This window comes from Falco peregrinus, chromosome 2 (assembly GCF_023634155.1).
Source record: "Falco peregrinus isolate bFalPer1 chromosome 2, bFalPer1.pri, whole genome shotgun sequence".
NCBI lineage: Eukaryota > Metazoa > Chordata > Aves > Falconiformes > Falconidae > Falco > Falco peregrinus.
Window position 1 is genome coordinate 96367309 of NC_073722.1, and position 21214 is coordinate 96388522.

The window sequence follows — 21214 nt, forward strand, 5'->3', positions numbered from 1 at the left end:
AAGGCGATTAGAAACAAGTCCTTATTAGGGGAAGAAGTGGCACGGTGCTCTGGAAGGACAGCAAGAAGACGGAGGACAAGAGAAACCATGGTCTCAAGGGTGAGCAGGGAGAGGCACGGGGAAGGGGGGTGCTAGGCTACCCAGGCTACCACAGGCTTGGAGCCGCAGGGCAAGCAGCACCACAGCGCGCTGCAGACCCAGCGTGGGCTGAATCCTGAGCAACTGGCGCGTTCTGTGCATGAGACCATCGTGCCTGCTCCCACTCCTGCACGATTACAGCTCGCTGCCTGGCCCGTGGTTCCATGTGGGGCTGGGCTGTGACAGCAGCTGGTGCAGCAAGGTGCGTGCAAGCACGGAGGTGGCTCGCTGGGCTGGGTACAGCCCAACAACCAAGGGTGTCACCGGATTCCTGCTACTGCTCAGCTGCCACCAGCGCTGACATCTCTGTTGTTCATGATTGCCACACTATTTGGAAGATAACGCTGAAAGAAAGTTTGCCAGCAGAATTGTAAATTATCGAGAGCTGCAGCTGAGGAGGCTGGAAGGGAGCGGGGACGGCTCAACAGCTGAGCTGGCACGAAGCAAACCCAAGTGCAGGGATGGGCAACACAATCCACAGAGTTGCTTTTAGTTTTGTTCTTTGATTCCATCCTGCTCTAAGTACCATTCCTTGGGGGGCTCATACTTTGTAAGGCAAATAACTCCCCTTCATCCCCAAACAACAGAAGGAAAAATACTTCTTTTAGGAAAAACACATTTTAAACAGTAGATTTAAATCTCAGGCCGCATGTAGGTTGATAGAATCTGAGGTGTCAGACTCCAGACACCAGCAATCCCTATTTACCTAGCCCCAGCACTGCTTTGTACTGGAGGAATGAGGACTAGATCCCCATGGTCTGAGTTCCTAGAGGAGACCACCATAAATTAGAAAGCCAAAACAGAGAACCAAACTCTGCCTATCCACTCCTGTCAAATTCATACAAAACTCCTCCTTCAGTTTTATTGTATTTTGGGGCTACTTTTGTTTGTACATCAAGAAGTTTCCTTTAGTTTCAGGCTGGAGAACTCACACAGAGAACAGCTCACTTGAAGAAACAAGTGGACCTGACTTCTGCCCCTGCGATCTGATAGGGAACGGCCTTGGGCTCCCTGCGAACCCATCTGCAACGTGCTCCGAGGACAAAGCCTGGACCCAAAGGAGCCAGGTATGACAGCACGTTCCTGAATTTCACCGGTGTGCTGCTCCCCTAACACCGCAGGTGAGGAACAAACAGAAGGGGAAGAAAACAGATCGACAGAGGCAAAGGGTATTTTTTAATCTCGATGCATTGATGAGCGTTATGGAAGGTGCAGTGGAAAAAGACCAAAGAGCCTGAAATATTTTTCAGCCCAAGGGAGACCAGGGCAGGGAGGGTGACCGTACCTGTCTCAGCAGGAAGGAGACGACGTCTGTGGACTCCCAGTAGCTGGCATGGAAGAGGTGCGGCAAAGCAACCGTTGGGAAAGCCGTCAGAGCGTCAGGACAGTAGAGAGCGTAGTCGATCCTTTTGGTTCCCCACCATTTGGCAGCAACTAGAAGCAAAAGACGGGTTCAGACAAAGGGGGTTCACACGCGTGTGCAACAAACGGTCTGTCCAGGCTCTGGCTCCTGGCTCCAGGTACACCGGGAGGTCACTCCCTGGCTGGTCACGCTGCTAAGAGGAAACAACCGACCCAGGGCTCAGCGTCTGCTCAAACCGGAGGAGGACACAAGGGCACCCGCACTTGAGCTCTCCTTTAATTAATAAATAGGAAGGCACTAGAGGGCAGGTATTTACCGGCCGTTAGCCCAGACCTTGGGGAAGGGGTCCGAGGCTCATGTGCAGTGAGCATGGGAATCCACGTGCCAACACATAAGCAGAAACGCGTCTCCCTGGAACCGTGGGAGGAAGGATGCGTGCGCTCTGCCCACCACAGTACACGCCCACCTCCGGCCCCGCTTCCACCTCCTCTAGCTTTCACCAAGGAATAGCATCCAGATGTTGGCCACACTAAAGAGGATCTGAATACTGGAAGCCCACGTGAGATGAGAAAAGGCACCACGAGGCAGGGTACATGGCACACGCTGCTGGTATCGGCAGTCCCCAGCAAGTCCTTTTTGCCCTCCCAGGCTACCACACTGCAGGCAACTGAGATGTCCAGCCCAGCCTCCCCGGGAGCACAGCCTCTGGTAGCCAGCAAGGCGAGAATCTGGGAGTTCTGGGATTTCATAGCACGGGGGACTGAAGAACACACTGGGGTTTGGGGTGGGTAAGGTTACAGACAATGCAGAAGGGTTTCTCCCTCGGGGAGTCAACAATTTTCACACGAGTGTCCGACAGCCACCGCTCACCCAGGGGGTACCAGCACACTTCAGCGCCACCCTGAGCGCTGCCCACGCACTCATCCTTTCCACATCCCTAGCAATGAACACGGCTCGGACCCCAAAGGTGTGAGCTGCTTTCCCAGCAGTGAGGAGTCCTCAACCCCGAGATGCTCCAGCCTGGAAAAGCAGCCATGGAAAGAGAAGATGAATCAGATCAAGAGAGCAACAGGAGGAGCTGTGTTTGCATGCAGGTTGCAAGCTGGAGCTTTCACAGGGGCCTTCTCAAGCTTGTTTTTCCTTTGTGACAATAATTCCCTTTTTATGGGCTTCCAGGAAAGCTACCAGGTGTAAGGTATGATCCAACAAATCCCTCTTGTTAAGGGAAATCTAGCTGGTGAGGAACACAGATGATGAACTGGGGAAAAAACGGACCCACCAGCTCCTTCCAGAGACCTGCAGCAAGCTCCCACCACAGCAACATGCGGAGGGTTACGGGACCAGCACATCCCCATGACCACGGGAAGGTGCCCAGGTCATCCTTATCCCTATGGTCCTTGCTTTTCTGAAAGCCACGTGAAAAAGGAGGGTGTTGATGGATCAACATGGCTTTTCCAGAGCACAGAGGCACCTCCTCGCAGCCATCTCTGACTCCCTGTCCTTCAAACTGGCAGCTTCGGGTCGTGTCCCAACCTTTCATTTCTCATGCAAATCCCCAGCTTGGGTTAATTTCAGATTCTCTAGGAAGCAGACAGGATTTACTCTTCCATGCTCAAAAGACAGAGGTGGAGGCAGAAGCACCAGCCCCACAGCTCTGCCCAGAAGAACTCCTGCTCTCGCCAAGGTGTTAGCTGCGTTACTACCGATCTTCAGAGCAAAGGGACAGAAATACTTGTTAAAATGCCACAAGAAATTGCAAGTGCCTCAGTGAAAGCGCATAGTTTTGTTGTGAAGTTCTGTGACTATTGAATGAGAGAGGAGCTTGACCAGAGCGGATCTCTCCAGAATACCTGTCTTGATGTCCAGGTGGGGTATCCGAAGGGCACAGCCTGCAGCCTGACTCCGCGGCCCTTTCAGCTTCCTTCCCTTCGAAGGGATTTCATGTTTATGCTGCCTACAGCTCTTGGACGAGGTTTGGGTAGGGGATTTGTGAGGGAGGGCAAGCTGGGACAGAAGGCTAAACCCTCTACAATGATAAAGGTGGTGTTTGGTTTCTAAAAGGAAAAATAAAATTAATAAAAAAGCAGCAATCACACTTCTTATTATGGCAGGTAAGATGGATTTCGTCCTCCAGAAACGCAGAGCACAAGGGGAGCGGCACCCCACGGAGGACTCCCAGGATGGAGCTGTGGGTCTGTGGCACCCTCCGGACCTTCTCCGGCTCTCCGCATGGGATAAGCCCGGAGCACATCCAACCCTCGATGCCACGGCTTCACCACACTGATAGGGCTGGGCACAGGAGCTGCGAAGCCAGCGCAGGGCTCAGAGGACACGTCGGCACGTGGGAAGCGGAGGAGGGATGCACAGCCCCAAGCCCAGGCTCTTCCTCGCTGATCCCAGAAAGGGGTTTTGACGGCTGTGAAGCACGGGGAGGAATACATGACACGAACCAGAAGCTAAACAATCGCGAGAGCATGGGGCAAGCAAGGAGAGGCAAGCGTTGTGTGGGCCCGATCCTGCCATCAGCTTGCAGGGGCAGGATCCCTCCGTCGCGCCATGCAGGTCTTTGGGCATCACCTGGGTATAAACCCCTCCTGGCAAACAACCCCCAGCTCCCACTTCCCATCCTGGCTGGCCCAGCCCGGCAGCTCTCCGTGGGTGTGCAACTAGCACGAAACACCTTCTCCCCCAGGACCATTCTTCCCAAGCAGATCAGTACTTGGAGAAACATAAGAAGGCACATAGGGAGCGTGGCATCAGCTCTCGGATGTGCTTCGGGAAAGAAAACCTTGTTTGTCGGAGCGCAGGTGGTTTGTTCCTGGCTGCTGAGTGCTGTCTCAAAGAGGGTAAGAAGGTCGGGCAGCCCCTGGCCAACGTCCGCAGCACCACAGCTAACGCTTGCCTTGGGGAGCATCATTAACCTCAGCACCCAATTTTGAAGTGAGCTGCACAGCTCTGTCATCTAACGTGCCAGGAATGCAGCACCTCTAAATTTCTGCCACCTTCTGGGACAAGAGTTTGGGCTGAAGGTTGGTTTTGGGTATTTTGGGGGTTGGCGGCAGTATTTTTAATTTGTTTGGTTTTCAGCCTTTGTTGGTCTGGGTTATCAGAGGTCCCTGAGGACAAAGACTGGTAAAACTCACATCTCAGCTGAAATGAGGAAGGGGCTGAACTATTAACAAAGGCTGTTGTTCTCCGCTGTATTAGCTGGGAAGTTATACAGGTCTTGGGAAAAACAACAAGAAACCCCCTTTTATTCCTCATTCAGCTCTGGGATATGGACCATAACTGGCTGACTCTCTGAGCTGCCCTGTGGGCTACAAAAGAGCTGAATTTCTAATACAAATAATAAATAACCCAAGCCTGTTCTTCCCTTCCAGCATTACAGAGGGGCTTACTCATCCCCATTTCTGTGGACCACATCTAAGCGATCTGCATCAAGCCACATGCCACATCCTGCATTATCAATCTGGCAGCTGATCCCTACCAGTTCTGCACAACTTATCAACGGCAGCACAGAAACAGCCCTTCAGATTAACTCTTGCCACGCACAGCACCCAAACGGTGCTCAGAGTTATCAATTATTATATTTTTTGGGCACAATTTATCACCAGCGTGGTCCAACATGCGTAACACAGCGGGGGGCCCTGTATTAGAATCAAATATATTCCTCCAGGGGATATGAAAAGACGTGGCGCTGACTATGGCAAAACCGGGTGAAGGCAGGATTAATTCCAGCTTTTTCTAATGAATGGGAAGCACAGCCCCAGACAGACAGACAGACAGACAGAAGCTGCGTGGCTCTGGCCCGTGCGTGGTGCTGCAGGAGCGATGCGGCGGCGAGCAGCAGTCTCGGCGGGGGTGAAACACTTACTGTTGGCTATGTTGGAAGCAGTGTAACTGTCTGCCATTCCTGAGACCTGGCTGGCAATGCTGATCTCACTGGCTCTCCGGAAGCCCCTGAACTGAGGGGCTGAAATGGGGGTGGACAGGGACGCGTTTTCCATGAAGACGGCACCATGAGACTGAACAACATCTGCTACAAAGTTGAAACAGGGAAATCAAAATATTAGACCAACAGACAAGAGGCTGGGCAAGATGAACTCGAGGGGAGGGAAGAGGCAAACAAGGCTGGTAAGTGCAAAAACCTTTCAGAACCGATTGGAATGAAAAAAAAACAAACCACCATTTCATCAGAATTCTGATTTGAAAAGAAAGCAAACACCACGGCAGGCAGAGAGACGTGTGGCTGGAGCAGCAGTCTTAGATTGAGAGAAGCAAAATAAGTAGCTCAAAGAACAAATCCAAAACCCCAAAGAAAAACCCAGGCAGATTTACTCAAGCAGCGATAACAGAAGCATGTGTCACACACAGAGATGTGAATATAGGCAACTTTATATATTCGCATCCAGACAAAATTACCAAGGAGAACAACAAAAAACAACCTCAGAACGGGGATATTTGTTTTCTTGAAACGTTTAGTCTTAAATGAACATCTCCAAGATAGAAGCATTAATGCACACACACAAAAAAATCAAGAAAACACTTTCATGCCTGGTAGGGACTAAATTTGAACTCGTATTTTATTGCTAATGGATAGAGCCAACACTCGTTAAACTAAAGTAAGGGCTATCAAAAGAAAGGAGCCTGGTGCTGAGCACTTGCATCTCCAATTGGTGTTGGCGGATCAGGGGGTGCTCAGTCTTTGTGAAAACAGAGCTGCTTTTGTACAATGCGCAAGTCTGGATTTTTAGATCCCAGCCTGAGGTTTACCAAGTGTGGCCTAACCCTTTAGTACATAAATACAGAAGAGGAGGATTTAAAGTCATGCTCACATGGACCTTATGCATGTATGGGAGGGAAATGGACCTAAAATGTTCAGGACTGGCAAACTGAGAGATGCTGAAAGTCACGATAAAATCTCTGCATTTCAGTTTTCTCCCTAGAGCAGTGCTAAGAGCATCCACCTTTCTGCAGATGCCACGTGGCCACATTAATTGCCTCTGCGACATCCCAAGATCCTGCACTGCAGAGGGTTTGCAATGCCAGGACCAAGTACTTCATAGCAGGCAGCACCCGTATGACAGTAACGTGCAAAAGCAAAGGTACTTACTATCGGTTTACTGTTGCCCATCCCTGCTGCACCTGAGGGGCAGCACCTGAACTTTATTCCCAGGTACCAGACAGGGCGCAGGTTTGTGCCCAGTCAGGCAGTAGATGCCATGGGGAATGCAAGTACATTACTCCCACACACACCACCATCCTCCACCTATTTCAGCTGGTTTAGATATCCTTGGATTTAAGCCCAGTACGCGGCTGACACAGAGCGTTGTTTTGGCAACTGGTTTATTTTAATATCAATCTTTTTTTGCTTGGGCTACTGATTTGCTTCCTCCCATCTCTCAGGTCGCAGCAGCAGTGTCTGTGCCCACACAAATCCTGCTGCAGCAGAGGCAGAGGGAACGTACAAAGCCAAAGACGTGTGGCCAAGTGTGGGGAAAGAGTTCTGTTCTCCGCAGGGAAAATCAGGCCACAAGCTGCTCTGGGTAAAAGCTTTGCGGGCTGCAGGATCTGAGCCTTAGCAGGAGTCTGACCTGATGATGAGCTGCCCACGCTGTCCCTGAAAGGCCATTACCAGCATCACTTTCTCAGCACTTTCCTCTTCTTCTCGCCTCACCTTGAGCTACTGGCTGTCAAGGCTGCTACCAGCATCCACAACCCAGCCAGCCCCACCAGGACAGTAATTTTTCACTGCAGAAACCGCCAGCACAAGCAAGAGGAGGCAATTCAAGTGCAGGCTGCACTTGGAGAAGAGGAGCCGAGCCAGGAACTGCAGTCAACTCCACAAAGGTCTCAAGGGTAAAGGTTCTCATTCCCATTGCTGCGTGACCTGGGACAACCCTCTCATCCCTCCTCTGGTTACCTCTGCCTCTCCTTGCCCTCACCTGTCAGGATGGGAGATGCTTATGGACTTGTGCCCCACCAGGGGAGTGCCCCCCATAACACAGGAGACCACCACCGCCTTCCCTCAACCTGGCCAGAGGCAAGGAGCCGTGTGGCTCCATCCGTGCTAGGAAAAACCGCCAGGTTCAGGTTTAACTAACACTTCCCAGTGACGTTTAAACTTCTTCCTCTCCCTTAAACATAAACCATCTGTGGCTTGAATTGGGAAGCAGCTGGAAGACACACAGAAGAGTGTCACAGTGATGCTACACCGGAGAAAAGCCTGGACCAAATGCGGTGCTGCCTGGGTTGATCGTGGCTCCGGCTCTGTTAGTATGTCCTCACTTAGCGCTGTCTGAATTTTATCTCTTTTGAGAAAGTGGAAAGCAAATAAAGGAAGAAACAGTGGTATTTCAGGCTTGCTTTTTTTAGCCAGTCTCGCTTTCCTGCGCCTGACAGGGGATTCTTTTAATACAATGAGTTTGAAGAAAAAATACCCAACCTCAGCAGCCCTTCTAATACCACCCTAGCTAGTGCCACCAGAGGAGTAATTTTCACTCCTACGAAAGCCTGAACTGTTCCAGCGTTACTGAACTGCTCAGTTTAATAGCACCCATGTTGGGGGCAGGGGTTTGCTCTGCAGGGGATGGAGTGCCACCTGACAGCAGTGCTCCCACTTGGGTGGCTCTCGTGTTTCTCCCTTTTCCCAAGCTACACACCCCGTGTCCCTGAAAAAGGACAGTTTCTAAGACAAATGAGGGCCAGGAAAAGGGAGGGCAGGAAGCATGTGGACAGAAAACCTGTTTTATGTATTACTGCCCCTTTTAGCCATGCTTTCTCCACCCCAAAGCTGCAGTGACAGCGACTTCCAGGTAAAACCCCGAGACCTGACTTGCAGAAAAACCCCCTCTAGCAACCTATCTCCTAAAGTCTGTGTTTTCTTTGCAGCAAATCCCCTGTGCAGCACCGCTCTTGCAATTCTGAAACCAAGAGGGTTTTCCTGGGGAGTGCAGTGACCAGGGTGGGATGTCACAGATGCTGCCACGCTGGCACAGACTGATCCCAGCACCTGCAACCGCTCCTGCTCCAAAAGGGAGCGATCTAAAGCCTTCTGTGTTGCAGGGATGGCATCCCTAGCCACAGCTCAGGACCCAGCAATCGTGGGGAAGTTTTTAAGACAAGCACTTCAAGCCCAGGGTAAAACTGGATGGCTGGAACAGGCTCGGCAGAAGCAAGACCTCCATCAAGATCAGCCCTTCCTTGATGTCCCCAGCTAAGGACAGAGGTGCCCCTGGTTCACTGCACTGGCTGAGGCATACTTGTACCACGTCAGAGGGCTGGCTTTATCAGGACAAGGAGACTTTAGGAAGAGGAGACCTGGCTCCAGCGGTGCCCTGAGCACCCCCTCTCCCAGCAAAGGACCCGCCGCTGCTCAGGCTGTAGCAAGCATGTGTCAGGACAGTGCAATGAACTGAGATTTAACTGCACTTCCAGAAGAGGTGACGTAAGAAGCAAAATAACTTTTTTTCCTCCCCCCCCCTCCCCGAAACCTACCTCTGGATCTCTAATACTTATTTCAGTGCTGTGCCTTTTCATTTATGGACTCGTTTGTCAATGTTCTTACCAATTGTTTCCCACTAAGTGAACGGCACGGGGCCATCCTCCTAATGTACTGTTGACACTGCGTTAAGTCCTTGGGGTATCTGAATGGCAGATTTCAGTATGTGCTATTTTCAGGCTGAGCTGTGGCACCGAAGTGGGAAATGCTGAAAGCAATCAAAAATACGTAAAGTTCAATTACAAAAATAAAATAAATAAAAAAAGCAGCCAGCCAGCTGCTCAGCACAGGCCAGACCCTGCTTGCACTGGAGGCACTGGTAAGTGCTAGGCACTCTGCAGTTGCTATCCTGAGATCAAAAGCAGCATCAATTTCTATTGTCGATACTTTTTTTACGATTCTGGAAATTTCCTGCAGTCCAGTGGGATTTTCAGCACTTGCCACAGTCAAGCCAAGCACTGCTTGGCCACACTGTGCTCTTGACACACAAGGTAAAAAGCAGAGAACCTTCTAAAGGCTCTGTCCTGACAGCAGGAACTATCAGATGACAGCTAAACAGCATTTCATCAGTGACCTCCAAAGGGATTAATTAATAGTACCAGATCCTTTCCCTCTGCTTTGCTACAGAACAGCACAGGCAACATGGCAACTGCATACCTAAAATCACCTACAGCTTCAAAAGAGAGACTATCTGGAACAGTCAGCAACGTTGCCATCCTGGGTGACCACGTAACGGACCGGACTGCTCATGAACAGCAAGGGTCAGCTTGTTACAGACAAGGCAGCAGAGCCAAACTCTCAGTGCAAAACACTGAAAAAGGGGTGAGAATGGGCAAGACACACAGCCAAGAAAAAAACTAATGCAAAGTCAAGTCTCATTAAAATCACAGACACAGCACCAGCCACAACTGGAATAAATGAGGCCATGCAGCATTTAGGATGGAAACTAAAGCAAAAAAACACCCAAAAAAACAAAGCATCAAACTTTGCTTTTAAGGCAGAAGTCAAGAAATAAATTTTAAAAAGCCAAAATGTGTAGCCACCTTGGGGTCTGAAAGCCTCAGTCGCTGTATTCAGCAGAGCCACAAGAAGTGTCCAAACACAAGATCCTCAAATGGACAAAATCTGGTCTGACCCAGACGTTGTGGCCAGGGTGCAGCACGGCTGGGTGCTGGGGAGCCACCCAATGAGGCAGGCAGCCCTCTCCCACGGGGTCCTGCACAAGCAGGGCCACCCAGGGACTCAGGCTTTCTGTGCCAAAGCCTCTTCCCAGCAGCACAGCCACCACGGATGGAAAAGAGTCAGCCCGTGGCAGCAGTCTCCCCTTCCAGCATCGACACCAGAATGGGACAGTTTGCAATCCCAACTCGTTCTTTGCATGGTGGGTCTCCCAGACCCAAGCATGATCCCAAGTGGATATTTCATGTGGCACAGCCTGAGACACAGCACGAAGATTTCGACTCCAGGAGGCAACAGCGTGATCTCCAAAAAAGCACCCCAAGTACCCAACACCACAGACAATACAAAAGTGTAGATTACACACACTCAGCAAAACCAGCACTTTTATTGGAAACATCTTGCCAATTCAGTACGGGAACGGGGATACTTGTTTCCATGAAGCTGTCCTGGTGCTGGAGAGCACCCAGAGGGCTACTTTCCATGAGGAGGATGGGATTGTTCTGGATTGTCTCAACTAGAAGCAGATGGGAAAAAAAAAAACAACAAACAAAACAAAACAGGACAAAGAACAACAGACGTGCGGCCACGAAAGTGTTAACGTACAAACAGTTACAACCGAGCACTTCAACTATGAGTCTCCAATGAAAAGACAACCTTCAAATAGAGTAAAAGAAACAAAACATGGGTGACTTTCCAAATAGACCCACATCAGAGATTAACTGGTAGCAGAGGAAAGCACGATGGTGTTTCAATAACAAAAGCAAAGGGAGTCCTCTTAACCAGCTTCTCCAATGAGCCCCAAATCCATAAATACCCAGCAGATGAAACTTTTCTACTATGAGGGGAAAAAAAATTATGCTGTAAGGGGAGATTTACTTGCATCAGACTCACAGCTTACACAGTGCAAAGCACAGGAGTAAGCAGGGATGTTAATTTGATTTTACTCTGCAAGTTGGTTGTAATGAAACAGAGATCCAACATTTGGTACAGATGGAAAAAATGAAGGAGAAAAAAAAAAAAAGGAGTTTTTTTTCTCCCCTCCCCAGAAAAGAGGCTTTCTGAATCATGGACTTTAAAAAAAGCTACCTATCTGCATGAGGAAATGTGCACAAACAGTGTTACAGAAGGTTTTGTACATAGCTTATTATAATTGAGCACCTGAATTTTACGTGCTCACCAAATCGTATAGCTTAATTATAGCAGCAATTAACTTTTCTGGAGCACCCTACAGTGAACACTAACTTCAGTAGCAGCTTTGCAAATCATGGTTAGAAAATTCCTTCTGGGTAACGTGTAAATCACAACCCTGAAATTTTGACTAACGGAAAGGAATAGCTGGCTCCTTCATCATAAAGCGATGAAGAGGCTTCGTCTTACGTGAGAAGAGAATTTAAAGCTGCTTTTTTTTGTCACTTTTATTCATCAAGGCAGAGCAGCATCAATTAAAACAACAAAGCTCAAGCCTGGAGAGGGTTTCAAAATCACTCTACCCTTCTCATGGTCGAGTTAATTGCTGGTTAAGTCCTCTCCACGACATAGCAAGTGTCTCGGTGAACACAGCCCACTCAAAGGCTTGGGAGGCACAGCCAACTAATAAGATCCCTGCTGTTCTTTTGATTCTGCTGATCCCTAATCAGGTTGCTCAGTGTCAACGGGGCTTCCACCTCGGGCTTCAGTGAGAACAGGGGCTTGGAAATGTATTTAAGAGGAAGAAGGTAAGATGTTTAGGATTTTTTTGGTTTTTTTTTTAAGAAGCCACTTGCAGCTGATACTTAGAATACACCCAAAAAGCAAATTACTTTTCAAGTTGCTATAGATTCTCTCAGCTGTTGTAACTGGACTGGGTAAAAATGTAATTGTGGGTGGATCCATTCTTGAAAAGTGTTGCTGCAAGATCTTTGCTAAATTTGACAAATGAGCAGGGCCTGCTGAAAGTATTTTATTCGCTTTATTAAACGTGGGTCTTAGTTTATGCCCATTTAACACATCAGACCTCTAGATTCAGCAATTGCAATACAATCTTTAAAGACACTGATTCACAGAAGATCACTGCTTTGGATTTTCAATTTAAAAATGATGCAGGGTGTCACCAGAGTCGTTCAGCTCTAGATACATATTCCTCTTCATGTAGTCCTGCATGATTTAAATATTAAACAAATGGCAAGCTACCAGAGCTTGGGGAAAAAAAATAATTAACCACCAAATCCCAATCTTTCTAGCTGGTGGCTTTGATATTCCAAACTCTGGTTTGCCAGCATGATTTCTTGTGTGCTGTAAGTCTAGGTCTGTAGTAGTGACTCTTAGCTGCAACGTTGACTTTAAGTGGCTGCAGACCACTTAAATCTTAAATCTTTAGCAAGGGAAATACTGTGGTGCAATTGTTCTTCCTGCCCCAAAGGCCTGACCCCACAGGGAACCAAAGCTTTAGGTGAAGCAGAAAGGTCAAATTTAGTTCTGCACAGTGGTGAGCTTCCCCCAGAACTCCTTGCAATGAGAGCCTGCACTGAAATGGCAACAGACCATGAGAGTCTAGGCACAGAAGTGAGGTGAAGATGGTAGGAAATATATAGATTATTTTACTAGATCAACTGCAAGAGCACTGATGTAATGGGAGCTGAGGCAGGGCATGGTCAGGACACAGCTGCTTCAAATGCAACCCAGTAAGACAAGCGGGCATGCACACAGCCATTTTCCATTTTGTTACTGCTGCAACCAGGGCAGAGCAAGGGAAGAGGCCACTGATGGCAGAGTTATCCTAGGAAGGCAAATCGTCTCATTGGCAAGGTGGCCAGGGCAAGGCACTGTCACCAGCCCACCGATCTGCAGCAGCCTGTCCCATGAAAAAGCAGAGGTTGCAACCAAGTAAATCATCTCATTATCTCCCTGCTGACTCTGCTCCTTCCAGCCCGCACTGACCCTTCCGGGGACTGAAGCCCTAAACTCTGCCCAGTTATTCGTGTTTCACTCAGTCCCTCAGACCTTCACAGAGAGGTCACCACATCACAACTCTCAGCAGCTGACGGCCTTTGTGTGACAAACAATGGGCATAAGGACAAAAAAAAGGCACTGATTTTGGTGGAAGAGAACTACTTTTCTGGTAAACGGGGAATAAGGCTAACATCACAGGGTCAATCGTCTTTCTTGAAATTATCAAAGCAATCAGGAATGACATGCCAAGTGTGGATACAACCCTTTAGACAGCTAATACGGATCTGAAGTGACTTACCTAGAACAGCAGAATTGCCATCCCCCAGCGGGAACCTCTGGTAACGGGGAATATTAAAGGGGGGCAAAAGGTAGAACTTCCTCTCCAAAAGAGGCTCAAGGCGCGAAGCAGATGGGTCTGCAGGGTGGAACAGGTTATAGACCTGCTGACAAGCTGGTCTGAGCTGAAAGACTAAAAAGATGAGAAAAACCCCTCAAGTATCGAAAAGTTATTTATTAGAATACTGTAAATATTTGTCTCTAAAAAGGACAACTATTGTGTTAAAAAAAAAAAGTGCTAAGGATTTATCATCTCCCTCATCTTCCAGTTCAGTCGATTGAAACAATTTATTACAATATTTATAGACTCAAGAATTGCCCAGTATTTTTAATGTTTGGAAGTGCATTGCAAATAAATTGTATGATCAGTATTGGCTAGAACACACAGTGATCTGCTTCCTTATGGTGCAATAAGTGTTATATATAAATGTTTGGGTTTTACCAGTTTGTCTCATCAAATTACTCCATTTGTAGCAGGAGGTCTTTACACCATCCACTAAGTGAGCTCAGCAGCTTACGTCAGGACTTACTGTCAAGAGCTGGAATGACTGTTTTTCGCAGTGCAAGAACCAGACCCAAGGGAGAACCAAAGAGGAAGAAGTCAGTGATCTCAAATTCAAACTTCCCAATATTTCCTCCATCCAACATAGTAGAGCTACTAGATCGCCTGGATCCTGGGTCATTTCTCAAAACACTAGAATGTAAACTGGGACAAGAACAGAAAAAAAAAGTCAAAATTTTATTCATGCTGCGTTTTTATAATTGAAGGGTGGATTAGTGAGTGACACTGAATATAATTTCTATCTCTTTAGTGAAGGAACTATGCCAATCAACCCACCATGCCTCAGTGCTGTAGTTTTACCAGCCAGTAAAACATTCCCCCCAAAAAATTACCCCGTCACACTGGCAGAATTTAGACTGTACAAATCCAAGCCTCAAGCCAGTTCATTTACATGCTCCTATCTCCTCAAAATGTTATTAATTTGAGGAGTCAAATTCTTGATTGCTGCTGGTAGAAGAGTCACTTGCAAGATAAAATAACCAGCAAGCCAAAACTGCTGAAGTAGCAGGGAAACAAGCAGGTTTACAGTGATTCACTCCATGACACTCGTTACTGCTACGCTTTATGGATGTCATCATCTGAGTTCCTTCCATCACCTTATTCTCAAATGTTACAGAAAGCTGTGCTTACCCATTTCTTCCTCGTGGAAGTAGGTGAACAAATGTTATAGGATTGAAAAGGAAAAAGAAAAAGAAAATGGGAGGGGAAAGAGAAAAAGAAAGATCAAAATCTGCAAGAGGGTTTCTGATCTTTGTGCACCAAGTTTGCACCACAGCTTCCATGGGAATGAGAATTCATGGTAATTAACTCAAGTGGCTGTGTGGTAAATTGTATTTATCATGCACCCAGGACTCTCCCAGTTCTCCTCTGCCCATGAAGCTACATCTGTTGAGCTATTACCAAACCACCTCTCAACCTCAGCCCAGCAACTCCAGATAACTGTACTTAAAAAGAATAATGATATAGAATGTGCCTAGCTTCCCTTCCTATCCCCTTTCAGGTGCCAAATCTGTTTGCAAAATTCAACCTGCGTGCAGTGCAGGATGGACAACACACAGGTTTAACAGAGAGATTTAAATGCAAAAATCCCTTAGGCACTGAGGAAGAAACAGCAGGAAGCCTCAGATGAAAATCCCAGGAATCCACCCCCATGTTAGAAAGAGGTGTTTCTTTGCAGTCTGGCTCTGGGGTTAGACAGCAAAATGACAGATGTGTAACATTTGACCTGGTTCTCAAAAGGGTTTCTGAGATTCTTCTGCTACCATCCAAAAGCAATAAGCTGCAATTTCTTTTGCTCTCCCGGTTCTACAGATTCAGATGGCAGCCTGGCTGGGCTACCGTTGCTCTAATTAGAAGCAGAGAGTTGAAGACAGAGTAACCAGCAGTGACTCAACAGGGTTTTTTTTGCAAACATTTGAAAAAGCATCTGAACAGGTTCTAGAAAATATGTAGGATAAATGGATACCACAACAGTTGGGCTGGAGAAAAGCTTTACTGGCCCGGAGTTGGGAACGATGCAAATGCAACAGACTCTTGACAGCTCTGTGGCCCCCAGGCAAAAACCCAGGTGGTCACCGGCACTTGCTGTGTCTCCGTGTGCAATAGCACTTGCTCATCAAGGCCACAGCGTGCTGAACACCCGAGCAGCTGGGCAGTGACACCCCAGCACTGCTGCGCTCGTGCAATCGGGGATGCTCACTCCCTACTATCTGTAGCACCGGAGCAGTTGATTGTGCACGCTCCCCCTCTGGGAGAGCCATTTCATAAATGACCAGCTGCAAACTCACACATTTGAGAAGAAAAAGGGGTTTCACTCAGACTTTTGTCTTCCTGCTTTGGTAAATTAATGTGCCATCCCAGAGACAGTGCTTCTGCTGGATGTCATTCCCAAAGGATGCTAAAGTACCTTCTTCTCATGCTGCACTGCCACATATTCTCTAAAGATGCACGCGTGTATATGCACGGCGCTATTCTCCCGCTTTCCAACTGCAGGGAAATGACAAGCTCACTTATGCCAGACATACGTATCGGGGAAAGTCGAAACAGTGATGTCAAAAGTGAGAGGAACAGGAGGTTACAGCAGTGACAGTTAAAATGAGCATGTCCCCATTTCTGTGATGTGAACGAGCTTCCCTGAGATCGATCACACTGCCGAGACACGCCATGCTGAAACACGTTTCTAAACAAGCCCCCTTCAGCCCTTCAGCGAGGCTACAATTATTTTAGCTGACAGGACTGCAACTGATTAAGTTTGCTGTGTGTAAGGAATACAAAGTTATTTAGAAGATGTTCAGTTTTGCCAGTGACGGGGTGACAGCAACGTAATTCCAACGAAGGCGCAGAAGGAAAGACTATCCCGAGGCAGATGTGTTTTCCCAGGACAGGTGCAGGGCATTTTTGGTGTATCCACCCATCTTCCCACAGCATCTCTTTGTGGGGAACAGCAGACAAGAGCACTCATACTGCTAAGCGATTTGGACAGCTTCTCTCCTTTTGCTGGGAACTCGATTGTCTTTTCAGCAATCAAAAGAAATAAGAGCCAAGGGGAACTCTTAATCCATCACGCTCCGAGCAACCTACAGTGCCCCGCTCTCCCTTTAAAAAGCAGCAGATGTACTGTGTGCATTAATTAAACAAGAGCTTATGGATTTCAGAAGCAAATCAACTCATTTTACAATAATACAAGTACGGCACAGCCAGAAATAATGTAGTTGTGCAGAAGGACTGAATTTTAAAATAAATGTGTGATTGTAATCTCTAGATGCTGCTCTGGCTCACTGGGCATTATCCCAGAGAAGCGGGTAGGTCTGATACATGAATAAAAATGAGAAAAATGAGTCTTTGGCACAAGCTGAGCTCCACAGTCGGCACGGACAGAAAGGCCCCCATATGCCAGGCTGCCTGTCTGCCGAGCCCGTTAGGAAAACTTGGCTCTATTCTACCCATCTCCTGCACGAAGCCACGTCACACCAGGGCTTGTTTTCTGTATGGGAAAATCATTACTGAAGTGACAAAGAGGCCAAAGGGACATTCTGCTGTTGGCTGCGCTGCTCAGTAATGACGGCTGTAAGCACAAGGTCCAGGGACAGCCCCTGTGTGATGCCCTGCTGGCATATGGGGGGGCGGGGGGGAAGAGGTGAATCACTGCACCCCAGCGCGGAGCAGGAGAGGTACGGAGAGAGCTCATACAGCAGCTTCAGCCTGCCCCTTTCCCGAGGGAATCTTGCTCTTCGGCTGTGGGAAGAGAGACGTTTCTCTAATCTCTAACTAATTTCTCAAGGTCTAACAGTAGATTAAAAAGATAAAAAACTCTAAAAGAAAAAGATGCACCAATCCATCAGCGCGTTGAACACTGACAACCCTTGCCAGGGACCCCCAAGTTCTTCATGTTGGGAGTGGGCAGAATCCTTTGGAGATGGAGCAGGAAGGACCAGGACCAGGACAAATCTATTTGAAATGATAAACTGTGCAATCCATTACCCATGTCAGGCCCAGCACTTAACTCTAAACTAGATGTAAAACTGCATCAAGATGCCAGCCCCCTTTCCTTAGCTGAGGCTGTGCCCCTGGGGTCAGTAACAAGGAGGAGAAACAGCACATTTCTGCACGACTCATATTTTCTCCTGTAATACAGGAGGCTGTTTTGGTAAGGTAAGAACAAGAAACTGATTGCCTTTTATTAACCTGCTGGAAATAGCCAAGAAGCTTATTGTGGTTTTTGTAAATGCAGCTGTCTTTCTGAACACAGTATCTCTGTGCAACAGCTGCATTCCCTTTGATACTTCCTCTCTCCCACAAATCTTTTATATAAAAGGGCCCCTGACACGGCAGGACAACACGAGTCCCTGCGCTGAAGCAGTGATTCCAAGCAGCAAAGGAGGGGCAGAAGTGTGGGACAAGCCTTCAGCTTGGCACAGGGCAAAAGGAACAGCCTAGGGGACAGTTGCATTGCCTGTAACGGTGTTCGCTGGTGGGGGGACATGCTCCCCAGTACCTGAGACATGGGGGAAGAGGGGTTAAGAGGATGCTGCAGTTCCTCCGGGCCTGCAGGAGGAAAAGGTCTGGGCTGTCCAGTTCCACAGGCTGAAGATGATGATTCAGTCAGAAAAAGCCTCTGGGCTTACAGAAGTAATCCCTGAACAACCAGCAGCAACGGGAAGGCTGCTATGAAAATTCTATTGGTTATGTTAGCGGGTAAGTTCCTGAAGGTCCATTCAAAAACGCTTAGGATTACAATACTGGGGGCTTCAATAGCAAGTGACAAATTTGAATCGTGGCCTTGGTACAACCCAGCAGCTGCGGCAGAGGACAGAGTACAACCCCCTGTCCCCGCTGCACACAGAGGGCTTGGGCTCCTTTGTCAGATTTTCCATAAACAGAACAATCCTCACGTGCAGCTGAAGGTTGCTCCATGAACCAGCTGAGCAGCTAGGGTTCAGGGTGTCCCATCCAGAGTATCCTGCCACCAGGGCAGCAGGAAAGGGCACCACAACTCAACCTCACACTTGAACTGGGCCAAAATGAAAGGCTACTCAGCTCACACCCACCTTTCCCAAGAACAGGCCAGCCAACTCAAAACCACCTTTCGCACACGCTTTGAAATAAATACAAAGTCCTGCTCCACCGCCTCCCCTCACACCACTTCTGTGTTTGCTGTATGACCTCCATCACACGCTTGTGGCACAGCAAAAAAGCCGTGACCTGACTGCCTTGGCTGTCGAGCAACAGGGTGAAGGTGTGACTGTAATACAGATGCAGCAGAGCAACTGGATTCTCTCACTGCCACTCAGCAAGGCAGCTGTTAATTATTTTTTTTGCATTCACAACACACCGAGATCTATACCCCTCTACTCTAAATTAAACACTATTTCTTACACCGTGCTTGTAACAGGATGACAAAGCAACGTTTGGGTTTCACAGATGCACCGATCTCAGCTCCAGAATATTGCTGGTTCTGTTCCTTCAAAATCTTACCTTGAAAGAAAGGCTTGATGCTGCTTTATCGTGTCCAGTTCGTAGGTTGATGAATCACTCCTTTTCCGTGGCAGCTGCTTCTTTGGATCTTCTCCGTTGCTACGGGGAATATCAATGTTACTCCTGCTGAGGTGTCTGCTGGCTTCCAAGTTAGAGCCACTGGAACAATAGCTGTTGTTCACCGTTATTCCAGGAGACAGGAGGTCAGTATCCTGGGATTTGAAATATACAGATTTAGCACTCTTAACAGCTGAGTCAGGAATACACCTGCATCATAACCTTCTCCTTCCATCCTCCTTTCCCTATCTACCCCAAGATCCAGTTCAGGGCAAGACGGTATCTCAGACCAAACCACTTCCTAAGGGTGTGGGTGACACTTCACACCAGAGGGTGAAGCATCCCCATTCAGAGCAAACACACCCAAACTGAGACATATATGCACCTTAAGAGACATGTTTGCCACTGGTAAGGAATAGTCTTTGTTGCTTGGTGAAAAGATCCTTACTAAAACGGGGGGCCATGGAGGCGCTGTGGCCAGCAGACCCATTCCCAGTTCACACTGGGAGCCAGCATTACCTGGACACTCACAACGCTCCCTCGCCGACTGCTGTTCTGGCTCTCGGACACAGTCTGATTGCTGTAGCATAAGGCATCAAATCCCAGGATTCCTCCAACACAGTCCCCTACCAAGCAGACCTGAAAAATGCAACAGAGGCAGGGGAAGAGAGAGAGAGGGGGGGAAAAAGGCTCCTTGATTTCAGTTCAGAGCTGACATTTAAACGGGATGCTGGATGGTACCTAGGAAAGCTGCAGTAACAGGATGCCCAGTGCTTTCATCAGTAAAACTATTCAGTCAACAAACATCCCGTAATACCCTGCAGACTCTTGTTATCTAACATCGCTGATACTGATGGACAGACAGAGTTCTGGCTGTCCTCACCAACCGACTGAAGTGAAAGCACCAGAGCACCGATCAGAGCACTAACTCCAGCCTCAGAAAACCAAGCTTGATTCCCTCCTTGCCAGCTGTCTGTGCTGCCTCAGGCAAGCTCCCCTGTGCTTCTGCCCCGCATTCGGACCCTGAGGAGGTAACACTGTCCTGCCTCCAAGGGTACCGGGCAGGTAGGCACCGAGATCCCTGCGTAGGAGGGGGCTGCCTGGGTCCCTGGGCACAGTGCTGGCTGGGAAGAATCTCTGGGTGGATACATGACACTACAGCAGTGCAACGTGACAGCTAGTCCGACGGCTCAAACCTCGTGGGGCTAGAGAGTCACTCTGCTCACAAAGGTGTGAGGCTCAGTCAGGGTCTTTTATGGGGTGCAGCGGCCACACGGTGTCAAAAAAAGAAACCCACTTCTGCGAAAACCCCAGCACAAGCTGCTGAAGGTCCTTCAAAGGTGGGAATGCTTAAATGGGGTTGGTTTGCAGTGAGAGCAGAGATCCTGTGTAGTAACAAAGGTAGCATTCCTGATTCGGAAAGGTGTGTCAAGGTGAAAACTGATTAACTTCACAGCTTTGTAGCTTCATTTCTGAACGCAAGCTCAGGCTTTCCTTGGAATCCCAAAGGTACAAGACAGAGCATAAGCAATAATCTCTCTCTCAGAAAGAAAGAAATGGAAACGCACCACCTTCTTATTGCAGCCCAACACCGTCATGTTTCCATGCCTCCTGAGAGAATAATGGACAAAGAGAGCTTCAGGAGGAAATTGCTTCACTTGCTCTTCCTTTCCCTGTGGCTATCAAGAGCTGCTGGCTCACCTGGCCGTTGAACGACATGCCCTCCTGGGATTTGATGAACTCGCTGTAGGCCTGGTTGGCTCTGACGATGACTGTGGCTACTGCTTCTTGGTACTGTGGGGATGATGTTGCTAGCAGAGGGAGCGCAGCGAGGGGAATGTGATCCTGGCTGTTGGACAGGCAGCCTTCGTCATAACTGTATGGGCTGAGGCTGAGTAGGGCAAGAGACATTGAAAATGTTCAGCCTAACATACAGATGGGGAAAACCATTTGCAGACAGCGCAGTCAGTATTGTGGTTCATTAAAAAAAGCCTCAAGATAGAAAGGCTATTTATTCCGCTGTGAATGGGTGAGGGCTTAATAAATCTTTCCCTCCCATCAAACCTAAGTCTTCAAGGACAACATATTTACATTGACAGAACAACCCTCAGACAAGGAATTAAAGCCTTAGTATTTATTGAATTAATTAGAATAAATCAATCTCAGAACTCTTGAT

General features: G+C 48.2%; 1 protein-coding gene across 16 annotated transcripts in view; it reads right to left on the reverse strand.

The window, feature by feature from the left end:
- The window catches only part of PITPNM2 (phosphatidylinositol transfer protein membrane associated 2), a 141415-nt gene that overhangs the window by 10734 nt on the left and 109467 nt on the right, over window positions 1-21214 (reverse strand). For 7 of the 16 annotated variants that reach the window (XM_055794499.1, XM_055794494.1, XM_055794503.1 and 4 more), the window contains 9 exons: window positions 20740-20929; window positions 19558-19677; window positions 18982-19193; window positions 13976-14151; window positions 13408-13578; window positions 10546-10695; window positions 5376-5540; window positions 3352-3555; window positions 1424-1572 (listed from right to left, as the gene is read on the reverse strand). In XM_055794499.1, coding sequence (XP_055650474.1) covers window positions 1424-1572; window positions 3352-3555; window positions 5376-5540; window positions 10546-10695; window positions 13408-13578; window positions 13976-14151; window positions 18982-19193; window positions 19558-19677; window positions 20740-20929 — 1537 coding nt within the window. Of the gene's footprint in view, window positions 1-1423; window positions 1573-3351; window positions 3556-5375; window positions 5541-9068; window positions 9211-10545; window positions 10696-12110; window positions 12315-13407; window positions 13579-13975; window positions 14152-18981; window positions 19194-19557; window positions 19678-20739; window positions 20930-21214 lie in introns of those variants that run through there. The other 9 variants (XM_055794498.1, XM_055794502.1, XM_055794500.1 and 6 more) reach the window with 9 other exon arrangements.